The sequence below is a fragment of the Balaenoptera ricei genome, chromosome 11 (assembly GCF_028023285.1).
Source record: "Balaenoptera ricei isolate mBalRic1 chromosome 11, mBalRic1.hap2, whole genome shotgun sequence".
Classification (NCBI taxonomy): Eukaryota; Metazoa; Chordata; class Mammalia; order Artiodactyla; family Balaenopteridae; genus Balaenoptera; species Balaenoptera ricei.
Genome location: NC_082649.1, coordinates 66,650,993 through 66,677,120, shown reverse-complemented (window position 1 = coordinate 66,677,120; position 26,128 = coordinate 66,650,993). Strand labels below are relative to the sequence as shown.

At 37.1% G+C, this 26,128-nt stretch overlaps 1 protein-coding gene across 3 annotated transcripts in view; it reads left to right on the top strand.

The window, feature by feature from the left end:
- SMARCC1 (SWI/SNF related, matrix associated, actin dependent regulator of chromatin subfamily c member 1) overlaps positions 1 to 26,128 on the top strand; it is a 190,017-nt gene that overhangs the window by 70,500 nt on the left and 93,389 nt on the right. For all 3 annotated transcript variants that reach the window (XM_059939489.1, XM_059939488.1, XM_059939490.1), the window contains exons 9-15: positions 1,945 to 2,070; positions 4,090 to 4,211; positions 6,876 to 7,000; positions 10,921 to 10,980; positions 18,749 to 18,786; positions 21,547 to 21,668; positions 24,552 to 24,623. In XM_059939489.1, coding sequence (XP_059795472.1) covers positions 1,945 to 2,070; positions 4,090 to 4,211; positions 6,876 to 7,000; positions 10,921 to 10,980; positions 18,749 to 18,786; positions 21,547 to 21,668; positions 24,552 to 24,623 — 665 coding nt within the window. The remainder of the gene's footprint in view (positions 1 to 1,944; positions 2,071 to 4,089; positions 4,212 to 6,875; positions 7,001 to 10,920; positions 10,981 to 18,748; positions 18,787 to 21,546; positions 21,669 to 24,551; positions 24,624 to 26,128) is intronic.

Genomic DNA, 26,128 nt, shown 5'->3' with positions numbered 1-26,128 from the left:
AAATAAATAAATAAATTAATTAATTAAAAAAAAAAAAAAAAAAAAAAGAATGTACAGTGTGAATATTCAGCTCTACTTTTAAAATATATACATACTTATGAATAATTTGGAAAAGACTATTATGTTTTCGAATGCTGTGACATAAATTTTTCTGAATTAATTACTGAATTAAATTTTTCTGTAATTAATTACATCACTGAATTAATTTACCCTTTTCTTGAACATAGTCATGCCTTTAAATAGATTTTTTCTCTAATTAGCTTAAGGTTTCTCATGTGCTCTATTTATATCCTATTCTCATAATTTATACATATAGAAGTCTTTTCGAGTTACATTATTTAAGGTCTTGTATTCTCCTTGACGGGTATTAATTTTGTGTTTGTGTGTGTTACTGTGTAGCTCTAGTTTTGGGAGGAAAAGAGGCATGTAGTCAGGTTGATGTCATTCTTAAAGCAGTATATGATTCAGGCAATATCCTTAACAACCAATGTAGTAACGTTTCCTTTTTTTAAAATACAAGGGGGGAGCAGTGGGGAGCTTAGATTGACAAAATATTTTTATTGACAAGTCCATATAGTCTCTTAGTGATTGCCATGTTGTAGGTTTTTACTTCTTGAAGACTTCATAGCTGTAGTTGCTGCTCTCTTTTGCTCTCTTTGCTCTCATGTTAGTATTTTAATGATTCTTGACTGGGCATGTTAATTGCAACACACACACACACTGCAACACACACACACACCACCCATGACTGAACAGCAGTCCCACACAGGAAAGAAGTCTAGTCCCCAATTCCAATTGTGCTCTCTTTGAGAAATACTGTTGAATAAATAGAAGTATTATATAGGCTAGGCCTGTGGTTTAAATATCTATATATATCTGTATCTACATGTGTATCTGTATAACATCCAGAGAACCCTTCCTTTTATTCTTAGAAACGTTAACAAAAAAAAAAACCAAAAATGAAAGAAGTGGCCATGTAAAGTACTGGAAAGAACCCCAAATCTGACTCTCACTTCTCCACCCTGTCCCAACTTTGGCTGTCCCTGAAAGGCCTCTTTAGAGCACCATGTGTACTTGACAGGGCTGGGCAACATGTCAGTAAATGTCCTCTTTCATCATTTCTTAGAATGTTATTGAATGTATAAACCTAGAGACATTCCTTATGCCTAAAGCAATGATTTACTTTGGCCTTTTGCCTTTGAATGTTTCTGTCACTGATTTTTGTGAAGATGAAGATGCCACAATTAGTGAAATAAGCCAAATAGAGAAATACAAGTACTGCATGGTACCACTTATATGTGGAATCTTAAAGAAAAAAAAAGTCAAACTCCTAGAAACTGTAGAAAAGTGGTTGCCAGGGATTGGGGGGTAGGAGAAATAGGAAGCGGTTGGTAAAAGGGTACCAATTTTCAGCTATAAGATAAATTAGGTCTGAGGAGCTAATGTCAAATGTGACAAAAGTTGATAACACTATGAGAACACTTTTCTCATGTGCACGTGCATGCACATGCACGCAAGATAAATATGTGAGGGGATGGATGTATTAACTCGCTGGGGGGGGGTGAATCCTTTCACAATGTTTATGTATATCAAATCACAACGTACACCTTAAATATCTTACAGTTTTATTTTTCACTTACACCTAAATAAAGCTGAAATAAAGAAAAAAGATGACATGATTATCAAATTTCAGGGTCTTGGTTATCAAAGCCTCAGTCTACACAAAACCAGTCATGCTTTTTTACTGTTTACTCAGTAAAAGACATGGAATAAAAATTAAAATCGTTAAGTTGCCACTCATATGTCACTAATAGTCATATTTTTAAACTGTTCTATGCAGTTGAGGCTTTGAGTGTAATAAATCAGCTACTTTCATTTTGAATACTTTAAAAACTGTAGTGATTTATTATTTATGTAGATATTCATGCTTTGATGTGATTTTAGGTTCATGCAAAATGGATTTTGGACACTGATGTTTTCAATGAATGGATGAATGAGGAGGATTATGAGGTGGATGAGAACAGGAAGCCCGTGAGTTTTCGTCAGCGAATTTCAACAAAGAATGAAGAGGTATTTGGTTTGACACCATTTTTCTCACTTAGTGTTTTCTTCTTTCTTGGCCTGAATGTTATCAGATCTTCATTAATAAACTCTCAGCCATCAAGTGTATATAAAAGTTACGAAATGGCCATAACAACCATCTCAGGAGCTGGCATCCCCCAAAAAGGGGCATGAGAATCTCAGAGGGTCATTAAGATTTAAAGTGGCCCATGCAGTGTGCAAGGTAGTACAACTGATTTTGTTCTCTAGATCTGAGTATTAATTTTGTGAACCAAATGTCATTACAGGGTAATTTTAACTCTTTTTTCATTGGGGACACTTAAGATTTTTGCTTTTTGTTTTGTATTTTAGTTTTTGAAAAAAATCTTTGAGACATATACTTTTAACCAATAATTTAGAAAGTGTAGTTCTTTCATACCTATTTTCAGCCCCGAGACTTTCTAACAAAAGTCTGTCACACACCATATTTTCTTTATCTTTAAGAAAAAAATATTTAAAAACTGAGTCTTTTTCATGTCTTTTTATTTTTAGTTCATCCCTATTTGCTTTGGATATTTTTTTTTTTTTTTGCCTGCGTTGGGTCTTCGTTGCTGTGTGTGGGCTTTCTCTCATTGCGGCGAGTGGGGACTATGCTTCATTGCAGTGCACAGGCTTCTCATTGTGGTGGCTTCTCTTGTTGCAGAGCACAGGCTCTAGGTGCGCTGGCTTCAGTAGTTGCAGCACACGGGCTCAGTAGTTGCGGCTCGCGGGCTGTAGAGTGCAGGCTCAGTAGTTGTGGCACACGAGCTTAATTGCTCCGCGGCATGTGGGATCTTCCTGGACCAGGCCTTGAACCCGTGTCCCTTGCATTGGCAGGCGGATTCTTAACCACGGCGCCACCAGGGAAGTCCCAATCATTAATGTTTTTTTTCTTTTAATAATATGTCTGGTTTTTTTTTGTTTGTTTGTTTTTTAATTTATTATTTATTTATTTATTTATGGCTGTGTTGGGTCTTCGTTTCTGTGCGAGGGCTTTCTCTAGTTGCAGCAAGTGGGGGCCACTCTTCATCGCGGTGCGCGGGCCTCTCACTATTGAGGCCTCTCTTGTTGCGGAGCACAGGCTCCAGACGCGCAGGCTCAGTAATTATGGCTCACGGGCCCAGTTGCTCCGCGGCATGTGGGATCTTCCCAGACCAGGTCTCGAACCCGTGTCCCCTGCATTGGCAGGCAGATTCTCAACCACTGCGCCACCAGGGAAGCCCCCCAATCATTAATGTTTAATTGATGTTTTAATCTCTGACTCGTTTTTCAACCTCAGGTGCAATACGTTGGATCATTTTAGGTGTATTTTCTTTATTATGGTCTGTTTTATTAAATTGGTATTAAATTTATTATCTACAGGCTGACTTTTGTATATTGATGTATGGCCTGCAACTATGCTGAGCTCGTTTATTAGCTCTAATAGTTTTTTTTGTGGATTCCTTGGGATTATCCATTTATAAGATCATGTCATCTGCAAATAGGGATAGTTTACGCCTGTGGGTTGACTTTTAAATCATAAATTGCAGTCTTGTAAAATTTTACCTCTTTTGAGTCATTTTCTCTTATATTCCTTTTAATGATGAACTAGGAGTAGTTTCTGGTACATTTTCACAAGATCATTCAGCCAGTCTTTGTATTTCATTAATTTAATAGCATGTGTTTCATATTTTTCCAGTGGTTATTGAAAATGCTTTTCCCACCTGGGAACACAGAATTTGAACAGGAACAGTTTTTAGTTGTGAGGGGTTTGGGCATGTCTGTTTTATAGCATAGTTTGTATACATGTGGGATGGTTCTAATATACCCATTGATGGTGCATCACTTGGAAGGTCAGGGAAAGTCTCCTGACTGCTTATGGTCCAGGATGCTTAATGTTGTGCCTTTCATTTCCTCTGAGCCATTGTGTTTGGTATTATCTTTGTGAAAACTCACCTTTGGACAAGGGTTTGTAGAAACTGAGGAGTCAGCAAAGCTAGCTGATATTTACTTCCATTTACTTCTTCCTAGCCAGTCAGAAGTCCAGAGAGAAGAGATAGAAAAGCATCAGCTAATGCTCGAAAGAGGAAACATTCACCTTCCCCTCCACCTCCCACACCGACAGAATCCCGGAAGAAGAGTGGGAAGAAAGGGTAAGAACTGCAACATGATTCAGAAGGCACTGAAACAGACTAAAGAACTTTGCAGATTTTTACATTTACATTGGATGTTTGTCTTACTTTGACTTGGTTGGAAGTCTTTGCTTTGATAGCTCATCTTGTTATGGGATGTTATCTGATGGGCATCTTATGTCATTTTTATACATTTCTATCTCCGAATAGAACGTTTTTTCTGTATCAATGTATGTATTGAGAAGTGTGACTGGTAAGGAATTTAAGAAATTATATTCACCAGAGTTACTGTCTTTCTCCAGTTTTACCACCTGTCCCATACATGATCCAAATGACTTATAGAGGAGTTGAACCTCTGTCTGCTCCATATTCTGCAAATTGCAGCAGTGTAGTGCCTTATTCAGTAAGTCACATTTGTACTTAGTGAATCTTGCTTGAGTGGAGATTTTGGTTTCTATTGAATAGGTTGTTGTGGGGATTAAGTGAGACTTTAAAGACCTTGCACAGTGCCTGGCCTGAAGTAGATACTTCTAAATGGTAGACAATACATAATAATTTTATGATTATGTACTAAGTAGATAATTTCAGGGTTGTCTAGCTCAAAACATATTTTAGACTTTTTTTTTTTTGATGTGGACCATTTTTAACATCTTTATTGAATTTGTTACAATATTGCTTCTGTTTTATGTCTTTGGTTTTTTTGGGGGGGGAGGCATGTGGGATCCTAGCTCCCCTACTAGGGATCGAACCCACACTCCCTGCATTGGAAGGCGAAGTCTTAACCACTGGACCACCAGGAAAGTCCCTCAAAATACATTTTAAGCAGTTTTTCAGAGGTTATAGTTTCGTTTTAGAAAATGACAGTTTGCAAAATTTATTCTTTTCATGTGGTAGTAAATTTCTCGATTTTCTGACTGTTATCAAGTAGATCTTTACAGTGCAGTCACCTTCTCTCTATCAGCTTCCTTTTGTGACTTTCTTCTCTCGCCAAATTTGCCTTTTGTTGCCCAGAACATGCCTTGAATCACGTTATTTCTTGAAGGTTAAGGTTACTTGAAGCATTCTTAACCATGCGTAGAAGCTTTTAGGGAAGTTAAGAAACTCTTATTTAGTTTTATAAATAATATTAATGAGTCAGTTACAGTTATAAAAAGATTTTTGTTATTTTATCAAGTCACATGTACTGTGACATAAAAATTAAAACAACAAAATAGGTTTTTCTTGGGGATTATTGAGGGTAACCTTATCTCTTAAACTTGTATTCTGAAACTTACTGTTGATGTTTAGAGATTTCAGAGCTACCTGAGATCCTTGTAAAGAATATCATAACAACTTTTCCAAATGTTTCCGGGCCTGAAATAGATGTGCTACTCTCCCCTTTATGGGCTAAGATGGACTGCCAGGACATGAGTTGTCCCAGAACCAAAATGTGATGTCTGGGATGCTCGCATTGGTGGCATTTAGCCTCTACTCTGAGTATAAACCCCACCAAATTTAGTTTCCCAAAATAAATGTATGCGCATCCTTTAATTGAATGCATCTGCCTTCTAATGAGCAGGACTTTGCTCATTTAAGTCTCCCCTTAGAATAGTCTATTTAACTAAAACATCTTGAAACCTGTTTTCCTAACGTTTGTTTTATTCATCTTCCTGCATCTTTTCTTCATTTTGAAGTATTTTACCTCCTTGCCACCTTTAGTTTCATAGGCTTAAAAAAAAATTGTCATGTAATTTTTATTAAACAAATTTTTTTACTTTGTATACCTTATTCTAACCTATGCCAACATGTTGTCCCTCTAAAAAGAGAACTTGGAGCATTCTCTCAGCAGTGTGAGGACTCAGCAAGCTCTTCCTCCATTCTGCCTTCCTTGTCGGTGTATTCTAGATTGCTACCCCAAAACGGGAAATTTTTTTTCTTAAGCTTTTATGCTTTTACTCATCATCCTGAAACACTGCCAACGTTTTAGTAAATTGTTACAGTTCTCTTTCTCTGAATTGTATTTTTGTGGTCCTTGTATTCATTTCTTTGTATTGGTACACATCACATTATACGAGGTAGTTAATGATTTCTGTCTTGTATTCCCTGTAATTCCTCAAGGTAAGGAGTCATTCCATTCTTGTTTGAACTTTAATATGCTTTCTGGCATGTGTTAGTTTTAAAAATAAATGTTGATTTGATTGAATTGGTGGTGAAAGAACAATGGCAATTTTTACAAAATACAAAAGTTAGTACCGTCCTAAGTGATTTTACTTTGCAGTTCCTGATGTTTGGATGATACAAAGAGCCAGGAAAATACGGAAAACCACAAAAAACCAAAAAGCAGTTATTTGTATGTATCTTTGAGAAAATTTCTTATGTAAGTGATTCTTTATGATCTGAGATAAAATATGTGCTGTATTTCCGTAGCAGATATTTTTTTTATTACACTAAGCACCTTTTAGGATACTGTCTGCAAATTTGTATTGCAGAATTTCTGTGGTCATTTCTTGTGCCCTATAAGTTTTCTTTTCCTTTTGACTGGTTAGATGTAATTTGGGGAATGTATCTAATTTTTTTGATTTCTGTTTGTCCTTTAAGTGATTCTGAGCGTAGATTCTCTAACAGTGTAGTTAAAGCCTCTGAAATTGTTTGCTGTAAGTAGCTATCATCAGTCTTGTTTGTGATTATGTATCTTTTATGTTTTAGCCAAGCTAGTCTTTATGGGAAGCGGAGAAGTCAGAAAGAGGAAGATGAGCAAGAAGATCTTACCAAGGACATGGAAGACCCAACACCTGTACCCAACATAGAGGAGGTGGTTCTTCCAAAAAATGGTTTGTATCCTTCTGCCTAGACTATGAGAGTGTTAGATGTGATTTAATTATTCTCAGCGGTGCCATGGGATGATTCACTTCTTGCTCTGTGTCTCCAGTTCTTAACTTTCAAATATTAATAGATTCCCCTTTTAAGGTTAATGTATGTGAAATTCCCTCTTTTCCTGTCTTTTGGTATACTTTTGCTATTTATCGGGAAAACACACTGTGATCAAAAAGTTCTCGAAATTTAGTAATGCTTTAAAGTTAATGGTTTTAAAATCCCAACAGAATCAATATACATATGAAAAAATGGAGTACGTATCTATGTACAATTTAACCTAATTAAATCAGTTATTGGGAGGCAGATGTTAGACGTTTTTAACTGTGATTGTGGATTTGTCTGTTTGTCCCTTTATTCCTGTTAAATTTTTTTCTTCCTGTATTTTCTTGTACTTTGAAGCTCTGCTGTTTAAGGGCATATACATCTAGATCATCGTGTTCTTCTGATGAATTGAGGCTTGTATCATGTCTCTAGGTGCCATAATAGTGCTTGTCTTGAAATCTAAGTTCTCTGATAATAATAAAGCCTCATCTCACCACATTCTTTTCATTAAATTTCTATGTTTTATTAGTCCCCACTGTACTTAAGACTTCAGCAGTCCTATAAATTTTTTCTTACATTTTATGTTTTCAATTTGTACCTCTCTGGCATTCTTTTACTTTCACCTTAATTATGTAAAGCATTGCTTTTAAACATCAATTTGTGGAGACTTAGTTCTTTCCCCCAATGTACACATTTTCTGTTTTTAATTGGAGTATGTATGTAGTCCACTTAAATGTAACATAATTATCTATATGTTTGGGTTTAAGTCTACAATCATGCTTTTTTCCCATTTGTCCCTCTCATTTCCTCTTTAGCTTTTAATGTTCTATTCTAGCCCCTCTATTTTCTTTTCTTTTCGAACTTATATGGTTTCTTTTATATATAGCATAGTTTTGTTTTTTGGGGTTTTTTTTGGCCATGCAGCATGGCATGTGGGATCCCAGTTCGCCAACCAGGGATCGAACCCATGCCCCCTGCTTTGGAAGAGCAGTCTTAACCACTGGACTGCCAGGGAAGTCCCTATATATAGCATAGTTTTAAACTTCACAGAGTGTAAAAGTCATTTTAAAGTGTATTTTAATCACTCCAGTGGTTTTTAGTAAACTCACTCTGTTGTGCAGTCATCACCACTGTCTTAATTCCAGATGTTTTCATCCCTGTGAAAAGAGACCCTATACTTATTAGGAGTTAGTCCAAATTATTCCCTTTCCCCATGTGTTGGCAACCACTATTCTACTTCCTGTCTGTATGGATTTTCTTATTCTCTATTTGCTTTTTAGCTATATTTTTCTTAGTGGTTGCTCTAAGGATTACAGTATATAATATATCCTTAATTTATCAAATCGATTTAGAATCATTGTTGTCTAGTTGAGATAAAAATGTATGAAATTTACCATAATATAATTTAACCTATGCCCTCTCCTGTCTTGTAATGTTTTCATGTATTTTACTTTGATGTGTGTTGTAATCCCTACATTTTTCTTTTTTGTTCTTTTTTAAGTAGTCATTTGTATTTTTAAGAAATGAAAAATATAGTCATCTATAATGTTAACATGAGTTTCTAAAAATCACTGTGTTATACAAAATTGGGCAATAAAAACCACACAAATATATTTTAAAGATCATATAGAAGAGAAAATTCACAAAGGCAATCAAAAGAATAATTTTAAATAAAAACTATGAAGGTGGTGATAGTCCTAAGAGATAACCATCTAAAACTGGGAAGCTATAATAATTAATGTAGTATGGTTTAGACACAAAAATGCCTGCATTCATCAGTGGAATAGAATGGCCAATTCACGGACTTCTCTGGTGATCCAGTGGTAAAGAATCCACCTTCCAATGCAGGGGGCACGGGTTCTACCCCTTGTTGGGGAACTAAGATCCCACATGCTGCGGGGCAACTGAGCCCATGCACCTCAACTAGAGAGCCCCAGTGCTGCAAACTACAGAGCCCATGCGTCCTGGAGCTTAAGCACAACTACAGAGCCCACGCACCCTGGAGCCAGCACGCCACAACTAGAGAGAAGCCCTCGTGCCGCAACAAAGAGCCTTTGCACCCGCAATGAAAGATCCTGCATGCTGCAACAAAGACCCAACGCAGCCAAAAAAAGAAAAAATAGAATGGGCAATTCAAATGTAGATCCATATTTGTGAATAAATTAAAATTATTATGAATTTAGCAACACAAATAAATGGGAAAAGATCAAACTGTTCCACACGTCCTGTAAATTTTAGTATTCTTCATATATAAGAATTTAAACTTCAGGTGGATTAAAGTGCTCAATTTAAAAACAAAACTGTAGAGACTTCCCTGGTTGCGCAGTGGTTAAGAATCCACCTGCCAATGCAGGGGACACGGGTTTGAGCCCTGGTCCGGGAAGATCCCACATGCCGCGGAGCAGCTAAGCCCGTGTGCCACAACTACTGAGCCTGCACTCTAGAGCCTGTGAGCCACAACTACTGAGCCTGCGTGCCACAACGGCTGAAGCCTGCGTGCCTAGAGCCTGTGCTCTGCAACAAGAGAAGCCACTGCAATGAGAAGCCCTCACACTGCAACGAAGAGTAGCCCCCACTCGCCGCAATTAGAGAAAGCCCACGCGCAGCAACGAAGACCCAGCCTGGCCCCCAACACAGCCAAAAAATAAATTAATTAATTAATTTAAAAAAATAAAATAAAAACAAAACTGTAAAAGTAAATTTCCAAATACTAATATACTTTAAACAAGTGTTAGTCTTAGAGAAAATATTCATTACCCATTTAACAAACAGAGAATTAAAACCCTAAATATGTATAAAGATTCTTAAACCTTACAGAATAAAGGACAAAGTATTATGTACTGGTAATTTTATTAAAAAACCTAGGATCAAAAAATGTATGAAAAGATGCTTAATCTCATATAACCAAGGATATGTAAATCATTAAAGTAACTTTTCATCCATGTGATTTTCAAAACTTAGAAAGTAGATGATTCCCAAAGTACAACTGTTTTGAGGAAGTGAGTACTCTCAGATGCTATTGATGGAAGTATAAATTGGTGAAGGCACTTAACACAATTTGGCTGTATCTATTAAATTTAAAAAACTGTACAATAACAGTTTTAATTTCATAATCCATATTAAGTAATTACATGCATGCATAAAGATAAGTATAAAAGAATGTTGATTACACAGTAATGAAAAATTGAAAATAAAGTTTCCATTGATATAGGGCTAGTTACCTCATGATCCACTCATGGACACAGAGTGTCTATTAAAAATGAAAGAGACGTAACTAAAAATACATGGAAAGATCACACAGGTGCACTGTTACAAAAGTAGAAAACTAAGTACAAAAGTAGAAAAGTAGAGTACTAAGGAAATAAACACAGTATGATAACTTTATATCTGTAAGATTTAAAAACCCTCAGAATATTTTGAAGTCTACATAGATGTATAAAAGGTATTGGTTCTCCCTCAATTTGTCTGTCTTAATGAATGGCACAGAAATGGGAATCCACAAGTGCACAAAAAAACACAAAAAATACTTTTGGTAAAGGGGTTGAAAGGTTCTTTTCAGGGTTTACTCTCTGTATTTCTGTATTATTTGCTTTTATGATGAAAAAGATTGCTGCTTGTTTAATTAATTACAGAATATTGTCTGTTACATTAAGTGTTAATGTTTCTCAGCTGGGCTTGCGGTTTTTACATGAAGGTGAGTAGGTTTTGCGCAAAGGTAAGTACTGAATGATGGTGGAGATGCAGTGAGAGTCGTGTAATTTTTAATCTCTATTCTGTTTTCTTAAAAACAAGTAGAACTTTCCCCCTAAAACATAATTTTTTTTTTTCTTTCTAGTAAACCCAAAGAAAGATAGTGAAAATACACCTGTTAAAGGAGGAACTGTAGCAGATCTAGGTAAAAATCAGAAAATCTATACAGTTTTGTCTCTTGAATATGTCAGCTCCCTTGATAATCCTTTCTTTACTGAGAGATTTCAGTTGCTATGCTTTCTAGCACAGATATTATCTATGGCTATGTTAGTTACCATTGTTGTTTAGTTTGCTGCCATATTAGGAAATTTAATTTCTTATGATCCATTCTCTCCATTCTTACTGATCTGCCTCTCTCAGAGCGTAATGTTTTCCTGCAGACTAGCAAAGGTGGTAATATTATATCTAAATCAGAATATCTGAGTTTTAAAGAAACAGTTATAATTAGAGCACTTTTTATAACCTGCCTGAAGTATTTGTTTCACAACGTGTGCAGATTGATTTTGTGTCTTCAGAACAAAAATCTGTTGACTGTTAATACTTTGTAAGCAAACAGAAACTTTCCTTGGGACTTCCCTAATGGTCTAGTGGTTAAGACTCTGCTGTGCTCCCAATGCAGGGGGCCTGGGTTTGATCCCTGGTCAGGGAACTAGTTCCCACATGCATGCCGCAACTAAGAGTTCGCATACTGCAGCTAAGAGCTCGCATACTGCAGCTAAGAGCCCACATGCCACAACTAAGACCCGGTGCAGCCAAATAAATAAATATTTTAAAAAAGAGAAAATTTCCTTAACAGGATAAAATGAGAGTCACATCATCCTTTTACTCTATTTTCCAGTTATAGAGTACACTTTCACAAGTAAGGTCTAATTCTTGGATGTGCTTTGAGGGTAGTCACTTGTTCCAGTTTTTAAAAGTAAGGATAGTTTTAAACATCTTTGTTCCTGAAAGTTATATATATAATGATCTCACTTTCTTCATTTGTAAAAATCAAAGGGGATCCTCGTGTTTTCAGTATATATTAAATTTATGAATTGATGGGATTTTAGACCTAATAGGGATTTTCAAGATCTCCTTATGTGGAAAATGAGACTTGTATTTCACTATGTCCTAGTCAAGTGAATTCTGTATTTCAGATAAACTGCTGTGATTCTTTTTTTTTTTTCTGCTCTGATTCTTGATGGCAGACATGAGTGGGTGTTTGGGAGAGTTTGTCTACTTCATTTCACTAAATACATCCTGCTTTTTCTGGCATAAAGCCTGTCATTGTACATCAGTGGATGATTCTATTTTTGGTTATGTTGAAAGTAAACCAGAAAATTGTCTTGATGACAGTTTATATAAAGGTGTTATTAGGTCAACAAAATAAACAATAAAAAGAGATACTGTCAAAATCCTATCGTAATTGTTTTTAACATTATTAATAGAATATGGATCTTTAATAACTAGTAGTAATTTTCATTTTCCATAAGTTTATATCACCTATTCTACAGCCATCACTTACCCACTGAATCAAAGGCCAAGAAAGCAAAAACTAACTATAAACAGTCTTTTGTTTTATATTCTTAATAATGTGAAAGGTAAAATATTGTTAAGACTTGAATACTCTTCACTGGGACAATTTGTTAAATAGAATGATAGTTTAAAGTTATATCCCGAAAAAGAATAATTCTGTAGTTTTAAGGGAGTGGACAATTGTCTTTTTAAAAGTGATGTGACTATTAGAGTATTTTTGTCTTAGATTTTATCAGAGGAGTCAAATTGAAGCCAATTTTAGGAAAAGGATGGGGTTTCAACTGGATTAAAAGTTTTAGTGCTGGGTATAGGAGATCTTCCCGTTGTATTTGTGAACAAGTTGAGGTCTCAATCAGGAGTGCTGTGGCTGTGGATGCTGCTGACCATAGCTGGAGAGTTTGGCTCTTTGCAATTTGAAATTGTTGTCCTGGCCTTTCATCCAGGGACCAACAGGCTTCCCATGTATCATGTAAGCATCTGACTTTCTGCGTTGGCTATAACCTGAACCATGCCAAGGGTGACTGATCCATCAACTGAGAATTATTGTTCAGAGTTGTTTGTTTTTTTAACTGATCCATATTTTGCCTTATATGCCACTGAGCCAAGTATACCCAGTCATTTCTTTCTTTTGTGAGATCTCTGGAAGGTCAAGATTCAGGGGCTGAGGTGAGAGTGTATTTGCCCACATCTAGAAGGAGGAAGAGAACATTTATTGAGTATTACCATCTAGGAGTCAGTATGAAGGGTGCCCCTCCTACTTTTGTATTATCAGAAGTCTATTTCCATTGGGTACCAAACTCCTTCAGGGATGAAAATCTGTTAAACTAAAATGAAATAGTATAATTTGACCAGAGAGAGTGCAATCATTATATTGTACTACCACCATTTAGTGAGAAGTTGATTATCCTTTGGTTTACTAAGACCCAAAGGACAAAAGTTCATTTTTGACGGCTTTACCCAGAATTCTTTCTGTTAGTCACTTCCTAGGAAAAAAATAGTCCCTCTGCAGAGTTGGATGACTCAGTGTTGGTAGTGCTGTAACTTACCGCACGTCTGCTTTTAGCGGATGTTTGTCTTTAACTTACAAATCAAGGAACAGTGTCTATCTTTATGTTATGTGAGTACCTGTCAGGTGTCATTCTACCTGTTTGCGTTTCTCCATAAAACCGTGTTAGCCCCGATTCACTGATTAGGAAATAGAGACTGGAGGGTTTCAGTAACATTCCTAAGTGTACAGCTATTAAGTGAGAGAGCACAGATTCAGATCTAGGACTGTCTATCTGTAGTGCTAATGCTTTGTATCATTGCACTCTGCTCTTGTGTCCCGCTCATTTCTCTCAGCTTCTATTCATGCTTATAGTTTTGTGAAGTCATGGGGTACATCCGCACCTGAGGTTCTTTGATTTGGCTTCTTCCTCTCTGTGGAATGCTTGCTTTGTCCTTCTCTCAGGTTGCAGCTTAAATGTCACCTTTTCAGAGAGGCTTCCCTCTATATTTGCTGTGAAGGGTCCACCCACCCAATTCCTCTCTGAAATATATTATTTTGTTTTTAGACTCTGTATAGCAGTTTTTTTTTTTTTAACATCTTTATTGGAGTATAATTGCTTTACAATGGTGTGTTAGCTTCTGCCTCGTAACAAAGTGAATCAGCTATACATACACACACATCCCCATATCCCCTCCCTCTTGCGTCTCCCACCCTCCCCATCCCACCACTCCAGGCGGTCACAAAGCACCAAGCTGATCTCCCTGTGCCATGCAGCCGCCCCCCACCAGCTATCTGTTTTACATTTGGTAGTGTATATATGTCCATGCCACTCTCCCACCTCGTCTAAGCCGACCCATCCCCCTCCCCATATCCCCAAGTCCACTCTCTAGTACGTCTGCGTCTCCATTCCCGTCTTGCCCCCAGGCTCTTCATGACCACCCTTTTTCCCTTTCTTAGATTACATACAAATGTGTTAGCACATGCCATTTGTTTTTCTCTCAGAGACTTACTTCACTCTGTATGACAGACTCCAGGCCCATCCATCTCACCACAAACAACTCAATTTCGTGTCTTTTTATGGCCGAGCAATAATCTACGGTATATATGTGCCACATCCCCTCCATCCATTCATCTGTCGATGGACACCCGGTTGCCTCCATGTCCTGGCTACCGTAAATAGAGCTGCAGTGAACACTGTGGTACACGGCTCCCTTTGAACCATGGTTTTCTCAGGGTATATGCCCAGTAGTGGGACCGCTGGGTCATATGGTAGCTCTATTTTTAGTTTTTTAAGGAACCTCCATACTGTTCTCCATAGTGGCTGCACCAATTTACATTCCCACCAACAGTGCAAGAGGGTTCCCTTTTCTCCACACCCTCTCCAGTATTCATTGTTGGTAGATTTTTTGATGATGGCCACTCTGACAGTTGTGAGATGGTATCTCATTGTAGTTTTGATTTGCATTTCTCTAATGATTAATGATGTTGAGCATTCTTTCATGTGTTTGTTGGCAATCTGCATATCTTCTTTGGAGAAATGTCTACCCAGGTCTTCTGTCCATTTTTGGATTGGGTTTGCCTTTTTGATATTGAGCTGCATGAGCTGCTTGTAAATTTCGGAGATTAATCCTTTGTCAGTTGCTTCATTTGCAAATATTTTCTCCCATTTTGAGGGTTGCCTTTTTGTCCTGTCTATGGTTTCCTTTGCTGTGCAAAAGCTTCTAAGCTTCATTAGGTCCCATTTGTTTATTTCTGTTTTTATTTCCGTCTCTCTAGGAGGTGGGTCAAAAAGGATCCAGCTGTGATCCATGTCACGGAGTGTTCCGCCTATGCCTTCCTCCAAGAGTTTAACAGTGTCTGGCCTTACATTTAGGTCTTCAATCCATTCTGAGTTTATTTTTGTGTATGGTGTTAGGGAGTGTTCCAATTTAATTCCTCCACGTGTAGCTGTCCAGTTTTCCCAGCACCACTCACTGAAGAGGCTGTCTTTTCGCCACTGTACACTCCCGCTTCCTTTATCAAAGATAAGGTGACCATATGTGCGTGGCTTTACCTCTGGGCCCTCCATCCTGCTCCACCGATCTACACCTCTGTCTTTGTGCCACCACCACACTGCCTCGACCACCGTAGCTCTGCAGCACAGTCTGAAGTCAGGGAGCCCGACTCCCCCAGCTCCGCCTTTCTTTCTCAAGATTGCTTTGGCTATTCGGGGTCTCCTGTGCCTCCATACAAACCGTGAGATCCTTTGCTCCAGTTCTGTGAAAAACGCCAGTGGTAGTTTGATAGGTACTGCACTGAATCTGTAGATTGCCCTGGGCAGTATATTCACCCTCACAATGTTGATTCTTCCAATCCAAGAACATGGTATATCTCTCCATCTACCTGCATCATCTCCAGTTTCTCTCATCAGTGTCCCATAATTTTCTGCATACAGGTCCTTCGTCTCCCAAGGTAGGCTTACTCCCAGATATATCATTCTTTTTGTTGCAATGGTAAATGGGAGTGTTTTCTCAATTTCACCTTCAGATTACCCATCATTAGTGTATAGGAATGCAAGAGACTTTTGTGCATCAATTCTGCATCCTGCTACTTTACCAAATTCACCGATCAGCTCCAGTAGTTTTCTGGTAGCATCTCCAGGATTCTCTATGTATAGTATCATGTCATCTGCAAACAGCGACAGCTTCACTTCTTCTTTTCAAACTTGGATTCCTTTTATTTCTTTTTCTTCTCTGATTGCTGTGGCTAAAACCTCCAAAACTATGTTGACTAATAGTGGTGAGAGTGGGCAGCCTTGTCTTGTTCCTGATCTTAGTGGAAATGGTTTCAGTTTTTCACCATTGAGGACGTTGTTGGCTGTGGGTTTGTCACACATGGCCTTTATTATGTTGAGGTAGGTTCCCTCTATGCCCACTTTCTGGAGAGGTTCTATCCTAAATGGGTGTTGAAATTTGTCAAAAGCTTTTTCTGCATCTATTGAGATGATCATATGGTTTTTATTCTTCAGTTTGTTAATATGGTGTATCACATTGATTGATTTGCGTATATTGAAGAATCCTTGCATTCCTGGGATAAACCCCACCTGATCATGGTGTATGATCCTTTTAATGTGCTGTTGGATTCTGTTTGCCAGTATTTTGTTGAGGATTTTTGCATCTATGTTCATCAGTGATATTGGCCTGTAGTTTTCTTTCTTTGTGACATCCTTGTCTGGTTTTGGTATCAGGGTGATGGTGGCCTCGTAGAATGAGCTCAGGAGTGTTCCTCCCTCTGTGTATAGCAGTTTTCAACATTTGATATCTTTTTGTTTGTTTATTTTCTCTTCGATCTCCTGCCACTCTTAACTGGAATATAAACTCCATAAAGACAGGGACTTTTTCTTGTTCATCATTGTGTCTTTAGCATTTTTTTAAAAAATAAATTTATTTGTTTATTTTATTTTATTTATTTTTGGCTGCACTGGGTCTTCATTGCTGCACGCGGGCTTTTCTCTAGTTGCAGCGAGCAGGGGCTACTCTTTGTTGTGGTGTGCGGGCTTATTGCTGTGGCTTCTCTTGTTGCGGAGCATGGGCTATAGGTGCATGGGCTTCAGTAGTTGTGGCACACGGGCTCAGTAGTTGTGGCTCGCAGGCTGTAGAGCGCAGGCTCAGTAGTTGTGACGCACGGGCTTAGTTGCTCTGCGACATGTGGGATCTTCCTGGACCAGGGCTCAGACCCATGTCTTCTGCATTGGCAGGCAGATTCTTAACCACTGGACCACCAGGGAAGCCCGTGTCCTTAGCACTTGGACGGTGGCTGGTGCATAAAATTTAGTTAAATGTTTGAAGGCTGGTTCCTTATAACCTGTTAAAATACTACTCATCTTCTTATATCCTCTAAAGTAGGGGTTGGCAAACTTTTCTAAAAAAGGGCCAGATAGTAAATATTTTAGGCATTTTGGGCTATAAGGTCTAAGTTACAGCTAGTCAGCTTTGCCGTTGTAATGCAGATACAGCCATTCATAATATATAAACAAATGATCACGGTTTATTCCAATAAAACTTTTATTTACAGACACTGAAATTTGAATTTCAATTAATTTTTGATATGTCATGATATATTTATTCTTCTATTGATTTTCTCTTTAACCATTTAAAAATAAAAAAATCATTCTTCACTTACAGGTGTGATAGGAATCCCCAAGACCATCCCCAGGTTTGGAGATTCTCTAGAAGGACTGATGGAACTCAGCATATAGTTGTACTTATGGCTGACATATATCACAGCAACATAGGAAGCATAAACAGATCATAAGGGGAAATAACACAGGCAGAGTCTGGGTGCAGGCTTCCTTACGCTCTCTCCCTTACGTGAGGGTCCGCACAGAGTGCGCTGTTCCCACAGCAACACACATGCAGTGTTTCCACCTAGGGAAGCTTGTTTGAGATCAGTGTTTCTACTGGTAATGTAGGGTACCCTCTGCCTAACACATACCAGAATTTCAGGCTGCAGAAGTTTATCATAAGCTGTGTTGTGCACAGTCTAGGCACAGCGAACCACCCTTCTTATCAGTTAACTGTTGACTAGGAACACACTAAGAGTCAATTTCCCAGATTCCATACAAAAACAGGCAGTGGGCCTGATTTAGCTTGTAGGCTATAGATCCTGACCCCTGTCTAAGCAGTTTATTTAGTGCTTTTCAAATAGCAGATTCTTGGAAATATTTGTTTGAAGGAATAATGGAAAAAAATGGCTTCCTTGTGTTCTCTTTAAACTTTACAGTGCCTTAGTCACTGCCAAGGGTCATAATAATTATATAAAAAATAAAATGTTACAGGAACTCAACCATGTAATTATTTGTGCTGTAACCTCTTACCTTTTCCACCGTGGAACTTTTACTTTTCACTATGGAAGTCAGCTGCCTAGTTTAAATTATACATGGATTTGCCTTTGTTCTTTTGCAAGACTAACATTTAGGTCCTGTAGTCCCCTATCCTCAGAAGGTATTAACACTCTTGGCAGGACTTTGTCTGTAGGGATTGATTATCACCTCCTTCTTTACTCCTCATTCTTTACTCATTTCCTCTGGGATCCGAAATGTCATTACTTTGTTTCACTAAACCTCTGGAGGCAAGAGCCCAAACCAAGTTCCTTACCTATTATTAAGTAAGATCATGACTAAGATTGTAGCCCAAGTAGTATTATAAGTTCCCTATTGTTGGAGAATTTTAATGATTTGTGCTTTGAATTTTTACTCACCTCTATGCTTCTGTGTACAATTCTAATTTACTGAATTATTCAAGGTGAATTAGCTTTAATAATGCTGTTTCTTTCCTTTTCTCTGTCCAGTATCATTCCTTAAACCTTAAGGTTTCCAGGTAATCGAGAGAGCATTTACCTGTTAAATGAATTACGTGTTTTGATTTTGCAGATGAGCAGGATGACGAAACAGTCACAACAGGAGGAAAGGTAATGATTTAGCTAGGCCTGGTGCAACAGTAACTCTAAGGGTCCTGTGTATCAAGCAGTAGAAACACTGATTTGGAAGTTTCCTTAGAAATATTCCATTTTGAGGTCCTTCTGATTTTTTAATTTCTTTTTAACACCCCCCCAAAATAGTGTGTCTTTCTTGACCCACCCCCCAAATTTTATCAAGAGGAATTTGCCATTTTCCCAGGTAGTATTCCTCATATGCTATAGTTTCTGGTTCCATTACTCTCCTGGTTGCAAGTTAATAATCAGAGCTGCACAATATTCCAGATGAGCAGGGACCGTGCCTTGCTTTGATTTTCTCACTCCCATTTCTATTAGTGCAGCCCCAGCCCACAATTGATGTAGCCTTTGATCATACTCTTCACCTTTTTTGAGCCTTAAAGTCAGCTACTTCCTGTTTCATCAATTTTGCTGCGGAGACATGTCAATAATTAGGCTGTAGGATGGTGTTGGATTTTAGGCAAGGTTTTATTTCTCTTTAAATAAATGGCACCTTGTTTATTCAGGTTGTCATTTCTAACTGTGTTAAGATGTGTAACTAATTCTTAATCTCCTTGAAATAACTTCCTTAATGCTGAAAATGGTTAGTTCTTTTTTTTCTTTTTCAGTGAGTCAGAGAACTTCCCCCATAGTGACACTTATTGTTGTTTTTTACACAGTCATGAAATGAAAATATTCATGACCGGATTTCAAGGAAAAGTATTTCAAGAAACTCTTCTACAGATGGCTCTTCAGCTGAACTGTTCTTATGATTTTTTTCTTTAAAATCAAACTTCTTTATTCAAAGAGCTACTCATAAACATTTATGAATATTACATTTGTAAAAAGATGTCATCTTTTAGAGTAGAAAGTATTGGGTGGCAATAAAGGAGGCCAAAATAGAAAACCAAAGAATTACGCCCCCCCTCCTTTTTTTTTATGCCAAAGGTGGGAGTACTTTTGAAACTATGGACAAGTCTGTTATGTAACGTAAACCTAAGATGGTTAGAGGTGGTTACTCTAACACCAGTCCCATGATGTCATCCTGCTTCTTTCCTCACTGAGATGACTAAACTGTAGACTGTCAGCCTTTATTCATTTCAATACCAGCCTCTCCCTAGTTTTCCTGAATAAAGAAAATTTTCTGAATTGAATCACATTGAATTTGTAGAACCTATGCCACAAAAACAAATTAACCATGAGCATAGATTTTGCTAGCTTCCCTTGTTTGGGAAATAAAATTCCTTACCTTTGTCATCAATATTAACACATTTGTTTCAATATCATTTAAGTAACAACCAGAGTTTCCTTGATGATTTCATGCATTAAATTTTTTTTTTGGTATTCACTGATCGTAAGGAAACTACTGTCTTAAGTTTTTAGCAGTAACTAGATCCTCACCTAAAATAACATAACACAGGAAATTTAGGTTGATTTAAGTTAAAGGTAGAAATTAAACTATGGAACCATTGCAAAAGAATATGATGCAAAATTTGACTGGTTTCTTAACAGAAAAGAATTTTATAAGATTAAAAACAGTAAAAACACCACAGATAAAAGGTTGATAGATAGAACTCTACACAATTTGAAAATATCTGAATGTTAATAAGCTTATTTCCTGTAGTATTCTTTGTAAAAATGTTTAATCTTAAGTTAATTATGAAGAATCATTGTGATAAATAGAGATTGGTAGATGCTCTACAAGCTGTCTGATCTGGATTCTTCAAGAATTTTAATGTCATAAAATCTCCCCCAAAAAGGAGTCAGGGGTTAAAGGAGACATGAATATCATATATAATATGGACTCCTTGATCAGGTTTTGTATTGAGGAGAAAAATCTGTAAAGGACATTTATGGGACACTTGGATCCCCTTGAATATAAAGAGTATGTTAGATAATATTATTTGAAAGTAATTATTACTGGGGGAATTCCCTGGTGGTCCAGTGGTTCGGACTCCGTGCTTTCACTGCTGTGGGCCTCGGTCGGGGAACTAAGATCCCACATGCAGCCAAAGAAAAAAAAGTAATTATTACTGTTTACTGGTAGCATAAAATATGTTCTTGTGTTTTGACCTAAAGCAGTGCTTTTTGAAATTATTGTATTAGCAAAACCAGGTTTTTAGGTGGAATCATTTGCAAAACCTACATAAATGTGATAAAAGTCAGAACCAATTTTCATCAGTAAGAGTGGTTAAGAGTGTAGGCCCTCTAGCTGGGCTTTCTGGAGTTTTATCCTGTTTATGTCTTGTTAGCTCTGTGCATCATTTTCTCATCCACAAAAGACATGATAAACAGTACCTGCTGTTATTGTGAGGAATAAGTGAGATATTGCACATATCGCTGTTGGCAGATACTTAGTACTCAGTCTTTGGGATTGGGGAAACCTTATCCTTATGTCTCAGTGTCCTTGTGTTACCTCCTTATAAATAAATTGAGAACTAGTAATTTAGATTTGTGATTCTAGGATTAGGTAAAACTAGACAAATAAGTAGCAGGCTATTGTGGAAAAAGTTTTGGGCTCTCTGAGTTGATTCCCTCATCTGTAAAAAGGAGGAATAAAATACGCTATCTCATCTGGACATCTTGTGAAGGTACCTTAAAAACTGTGAAAGGCTATTTTTACTTGAAATTTGTTCTCCTGGTCCTTGAAATTGGATCAGCTAGCTGCATTTTCTGTAACCTGCTACTAGAAGTTTGAAAGCTCTTCCATATCTCTCTGTAGTTCTCTTTCTCTGAACTTTGGCTTCTTTTCTATAGGAAGATGAAGATCCTGGCAAAGGTGATCAGAGTCGGTCAGTTGACCCTGGTGAAGATAATGTGACAGAGCAGACCAATCACATTATTATTCCTAGCTATGCATCGTGGTTTGATTATAACTGGTGAGTAGGTCGCTTACATCTGTGAACATGGTAATTAGGAGTGGGAAAACTTTCCTTGAAACTATATTGTGCTCACAACTTCCCTGGTGGTGCAGTGGTTAAGGATCCACCTGCCAATGCAAGGGACACGGGTTCGATCCCTGGTCTGGGAAGATCCCACATGCCGTGGAGCAGCTAAGCCCGTGCACCACAACTACTGAGCCTGCGCTCTAGAGCCCACGAGCCACAACTACTGAGCCCACGCGGTGCAGCTACTGAAGCCTGCGTGCCTAGAGCCTGTGCTCCACAAGAGAAGCCACCTCAATGAGAAGCCCGTGCACCACAATGAAGAGTAGCCCCTGCTCTCCACAACTAGAGAAAGCCTGCACGAAGCAACGAAGACCCAGTGCAACCAAAAATAAATAAATAAATTTATTATTTTTTTTTTAAAAAAATTGTGCTCTTCTGCGCAGGTCCCCTCATCAGTAATCACTGTCACACTGGATGAAGGGGGATGGAAAGTTATTTTATTTTAACTTTGGAATGTGTTCTTTTGGTTGTTTTACTTGGGGATAGAAACTATTGTGTTGTAACTTAGGGTTATAAAATTTTGTAAACTTGAACCTGACTCATTTGGAGTCAGTTTTAGTTCAGACAGGCAAATGCTTGAGTATTTAATAATTATAAAATATTGATGTTCATTATATGATTTTTAAACATTATGGAAATATATAAAGAAAAATTCATCTTAGTACCCAATAATGGCTTCATGTTAATCAGAAACAGGAGCCCTTTCTTGTATAAACCGTGGCATGTAAGAGAGTTCAGCAAAACAACCTCTTCAACACCCTCCCTGTCATTTACCACAGCCACTGTGGCACCCTTGGAACATGGCTGGAAATAAATGGAGATGTACATATCTTACCTATTGATTACTTATGAAATGTAACTCTTTCACGTCAGGCTGATTTTTGTTGGACAGTTTTTTATTTTTAAATATATGTACCAGAACTCCAAATAGATGTTAGTTTCTTTAAGGTACTTTCATTGGAAGGCTGTATACTTAGTCTAGTGATGCTGCCCTTACAATCTCGTGGTCCTGTGCTTATATATATATCTCTTTTAAAACCAACTTAAAAGAATAGGGTGGATGGTCCATTTGAGTCATACCTCATTTTTGTCCAAAACCACAAGGTATGGCCTCTACTATTGAGACTTTTCAGCATACTTTTTAAAACTAACTCTGAATGCTGTTCCTCATTGTTTTGAATAAGTAGAAGCTGAAACAGAATAAGATATCGCTTTTCTTTGAAGGTCAGTCTTCATTACATTGATTATTATGTTAAATTACTTTCAAATTTGGAAGTTTCATTATTGTCATTTGTAATTACAGATTAAGATTCAGAATGGCTTGAGAAACTAGCATTTTCCCCTCAAAAAAGGGGAAAGTCATAACAGTACATAGTTTTTTAGGTTTTTATAGGTTACAGAAACACTTCCATTTGCATGATGATCTTTGCATGTCACAAAGTGTGCTGTTAGATGGACAGTAGAGGTATTAGTTATATCCCTATTTTATAGATAAATACAGCCTCGGTTGAAGTGGTGCAAAGTTGCAGAGTTGCTAATTGGAAGAACTCAGGTTTCTGATTCCGAATATCCCACTCCTTCTACTACTTGACTCATTCTCAGAACGTAAGGAATCAGCTGCCAGTACTTCAAACATAGATTTTTGAAAAAGAAAGTGCTTGCGATTAAACATTCTTGTGTGTTTTGTTCTTGGTGAAATTGTTTTTGTGGCCTCTCCCTAACCTGTAACATAACAATGAGAGGTATATTAGGACCAGTTTATAATTAATTGCTTACAGTTATTCTCCTTATAATAAAACTTGGAAATTCATTATACATATATCTATGGAACATAAATTCATCTTAGAAATTATCTTCCTGTAAGTTTCCAGGTGATTCATTTTATTTATAGTATTTGGTAGTATCCAATTCAAACAATTTAAACGTTACCAAATAATGAAAGAGTGAATGCTTTTATTTGTGTTCACAGACTGTTGATTTGCTCTTTCCCATGTAATCTCTGTACGTGTTGCATATCTGGAAAGGCACTGAGAAACTAAAATGTGTCATCAGGAAAAATATTGATTAGCATTAATGTCAAAACCTTTGTGCTAAAGGTACAGTTGGTTTCATTTGTAGAGTGTTTTAGGCCTGATCATTTCACATGGTCTCTACAGTGCTTATCACCTGTAACATTTTATAAAATTATCAGTGCTTTTTATCTGAATGTTAAAAATTAGTTCTGTGATCTTTTTAAAAGCAGTAAATCACTGAACTATTTTTAAAAATTCAGTTCACCACAAAGTTTCTGAATGCTGGATGAAAAGGTGCATTAATGTTGAGCCTAAGAAACCGATTACAGTCAGTTTTGTTGTCTTTTGGTCGATCATTCATTTCACCAATTTGTTGCCATGCCAACTACTATGATTTTTGTCAGCCAATTTCCAAAGAACTTTTCCTAATTTGTGGCTCATCATCTAGTTACGGTGTGTTATGATAAGAACATAAAATCTGAAGCCTTCAGTGTGTTTATAGAACTTTTTGAGTTTGGTTATGGGAATAGAAGAACTACACTAAGTATTGGAGGTGAGAAAGGGAAAGCTTTCTTTAGCTCTATATATTATATATAACTTTATAAATATATATTACATATATTCTTTAATTTTATTATTACATACTGTTAATACATAGGAACTTGTGTAAGCCAGTTAAATTTTGCAAGTAGTGCTCAGTTTTTGGTTTTATCAGTTTCACTTTGAAAATTAAACAAGCTTAGCTCAAATTTCAGGATTTTATTTTTCAAAGAGGACTCCTAATTGTCTTTTTCCCCTTCAGTATTCATGTGATTGAACGGCGTGCTCTTCCTGAGTTTTTCAATGGAAAAAACAAATCCAAGACTCCAGAGATGTGAGTGAAATGTAAAGATGTAATCCTGATACTGTTACATATTTTAGTGGAACCAGTATTAAGAAAAATTAATATTTGGATATGTTTGGCAGGGGGTTCTTAAAGCACCCTTCTGAGTTAATCTTTGCTATTGTCTGAAAGTTTACAAATATGTTACTCTGTTCAGAACAGTGTTCATATCTCAGCTACACATCACTCGTTGCTTCAAAGGAAATTGTTTCAAATTTTTTCTTCCTCAATCTTGAACTGTTGATACATACGCATCAGCTTTTGCAGCTAAAGATTGAATTCAGTAACAGATACTCACTAAACTGAGTTCAGTTTTCTCCCTAACTCACCTTGTGAGTACCTGTTTGTTATTGATTATATATAATCTAGGAGAAAATGAACCTTTATCTTATTTTCCTGATGAATGACTTTTAATTAAAAGAATGCCAAGGGCTTCCATGGCAGTCCAGTGGTTAAGACTCCGTGCTTCTACTGCAGAAGGCACGGGTTTGATTCCTACTCGGGGAACTAAGATCCCACATGCCACGAGTTGTGGCCAAAAAAATTTAAAATAAATAAATAAATAAGAGAATGCCAAGTATGATGATAATAGCTGCATATAAATTGATCTTAATTACATAAAGCATTGTTGTGCTTTTGCATTGGAAGCAGAATTATTAGAAGGAAGAAGTTCATTAGGAAGTATTTTTATCTTTGCCTGGTGACCCTTAATTATAGACTTCCAGAAATCCTTGCCCCCTAAAATAAATCCGTTATCTGTCACACTATAATTACCTTTCCGTGTCTTGTCTTCATAGTGTTAATCTGTTTTCTGTTATACACATGTGACTGCGCAAATAGATGTCTCTTGTTTAAATTGTTTAGGGAAGGATGCTTTTACACACAAATCACATGGGTGTAATACAGAAAATCTAATAATAAATATTTTGTGGTGGTAAATTATCCATGATAGTTTGAGATTCTAAGTTTAGGTGTCAAAGCTAATTTCAGCTTTTCATAACAAAGCTGTAAGGAGTCATTTAAAACCAGAATCAAAGATTTGGCATAAGAAGCCCAGTCAGGTTTTTTCACCTATTTAGACATGGTATATTCTTCTGGCTAATTTGCCTATTGCCACCAAATTGCAAATTGCCAGTATTTATAAATACTTACAGTTCTTGGCAGTCTGCTATTTAAAAGCACAACTTAGCCCATTTAAACTTGTAAATTCACCTTTCAATCTTTGTTTATCCAGCTGTACTTGTACAGGACTCTTTGCATAGTATACCTTTTTTACTCTGACGTAGCTAACTTCAAGCTGCTAGTCTTTTGCTTTACTTTCGTGGTAAGAAGTTTTGCTAGGTCTCTACCTTCTTTACACACTTGTTTTAAGTATTTTATGGCAGAAGTGCTTGGGTACACTGTGGATGTGGAATCTGCTATGACGCAGAATCTCAGTTTTTCTCTCCTTTTTTATATGGCTTGTCTTACCTCTGAGTTTGGCTTCATAGGTTCTG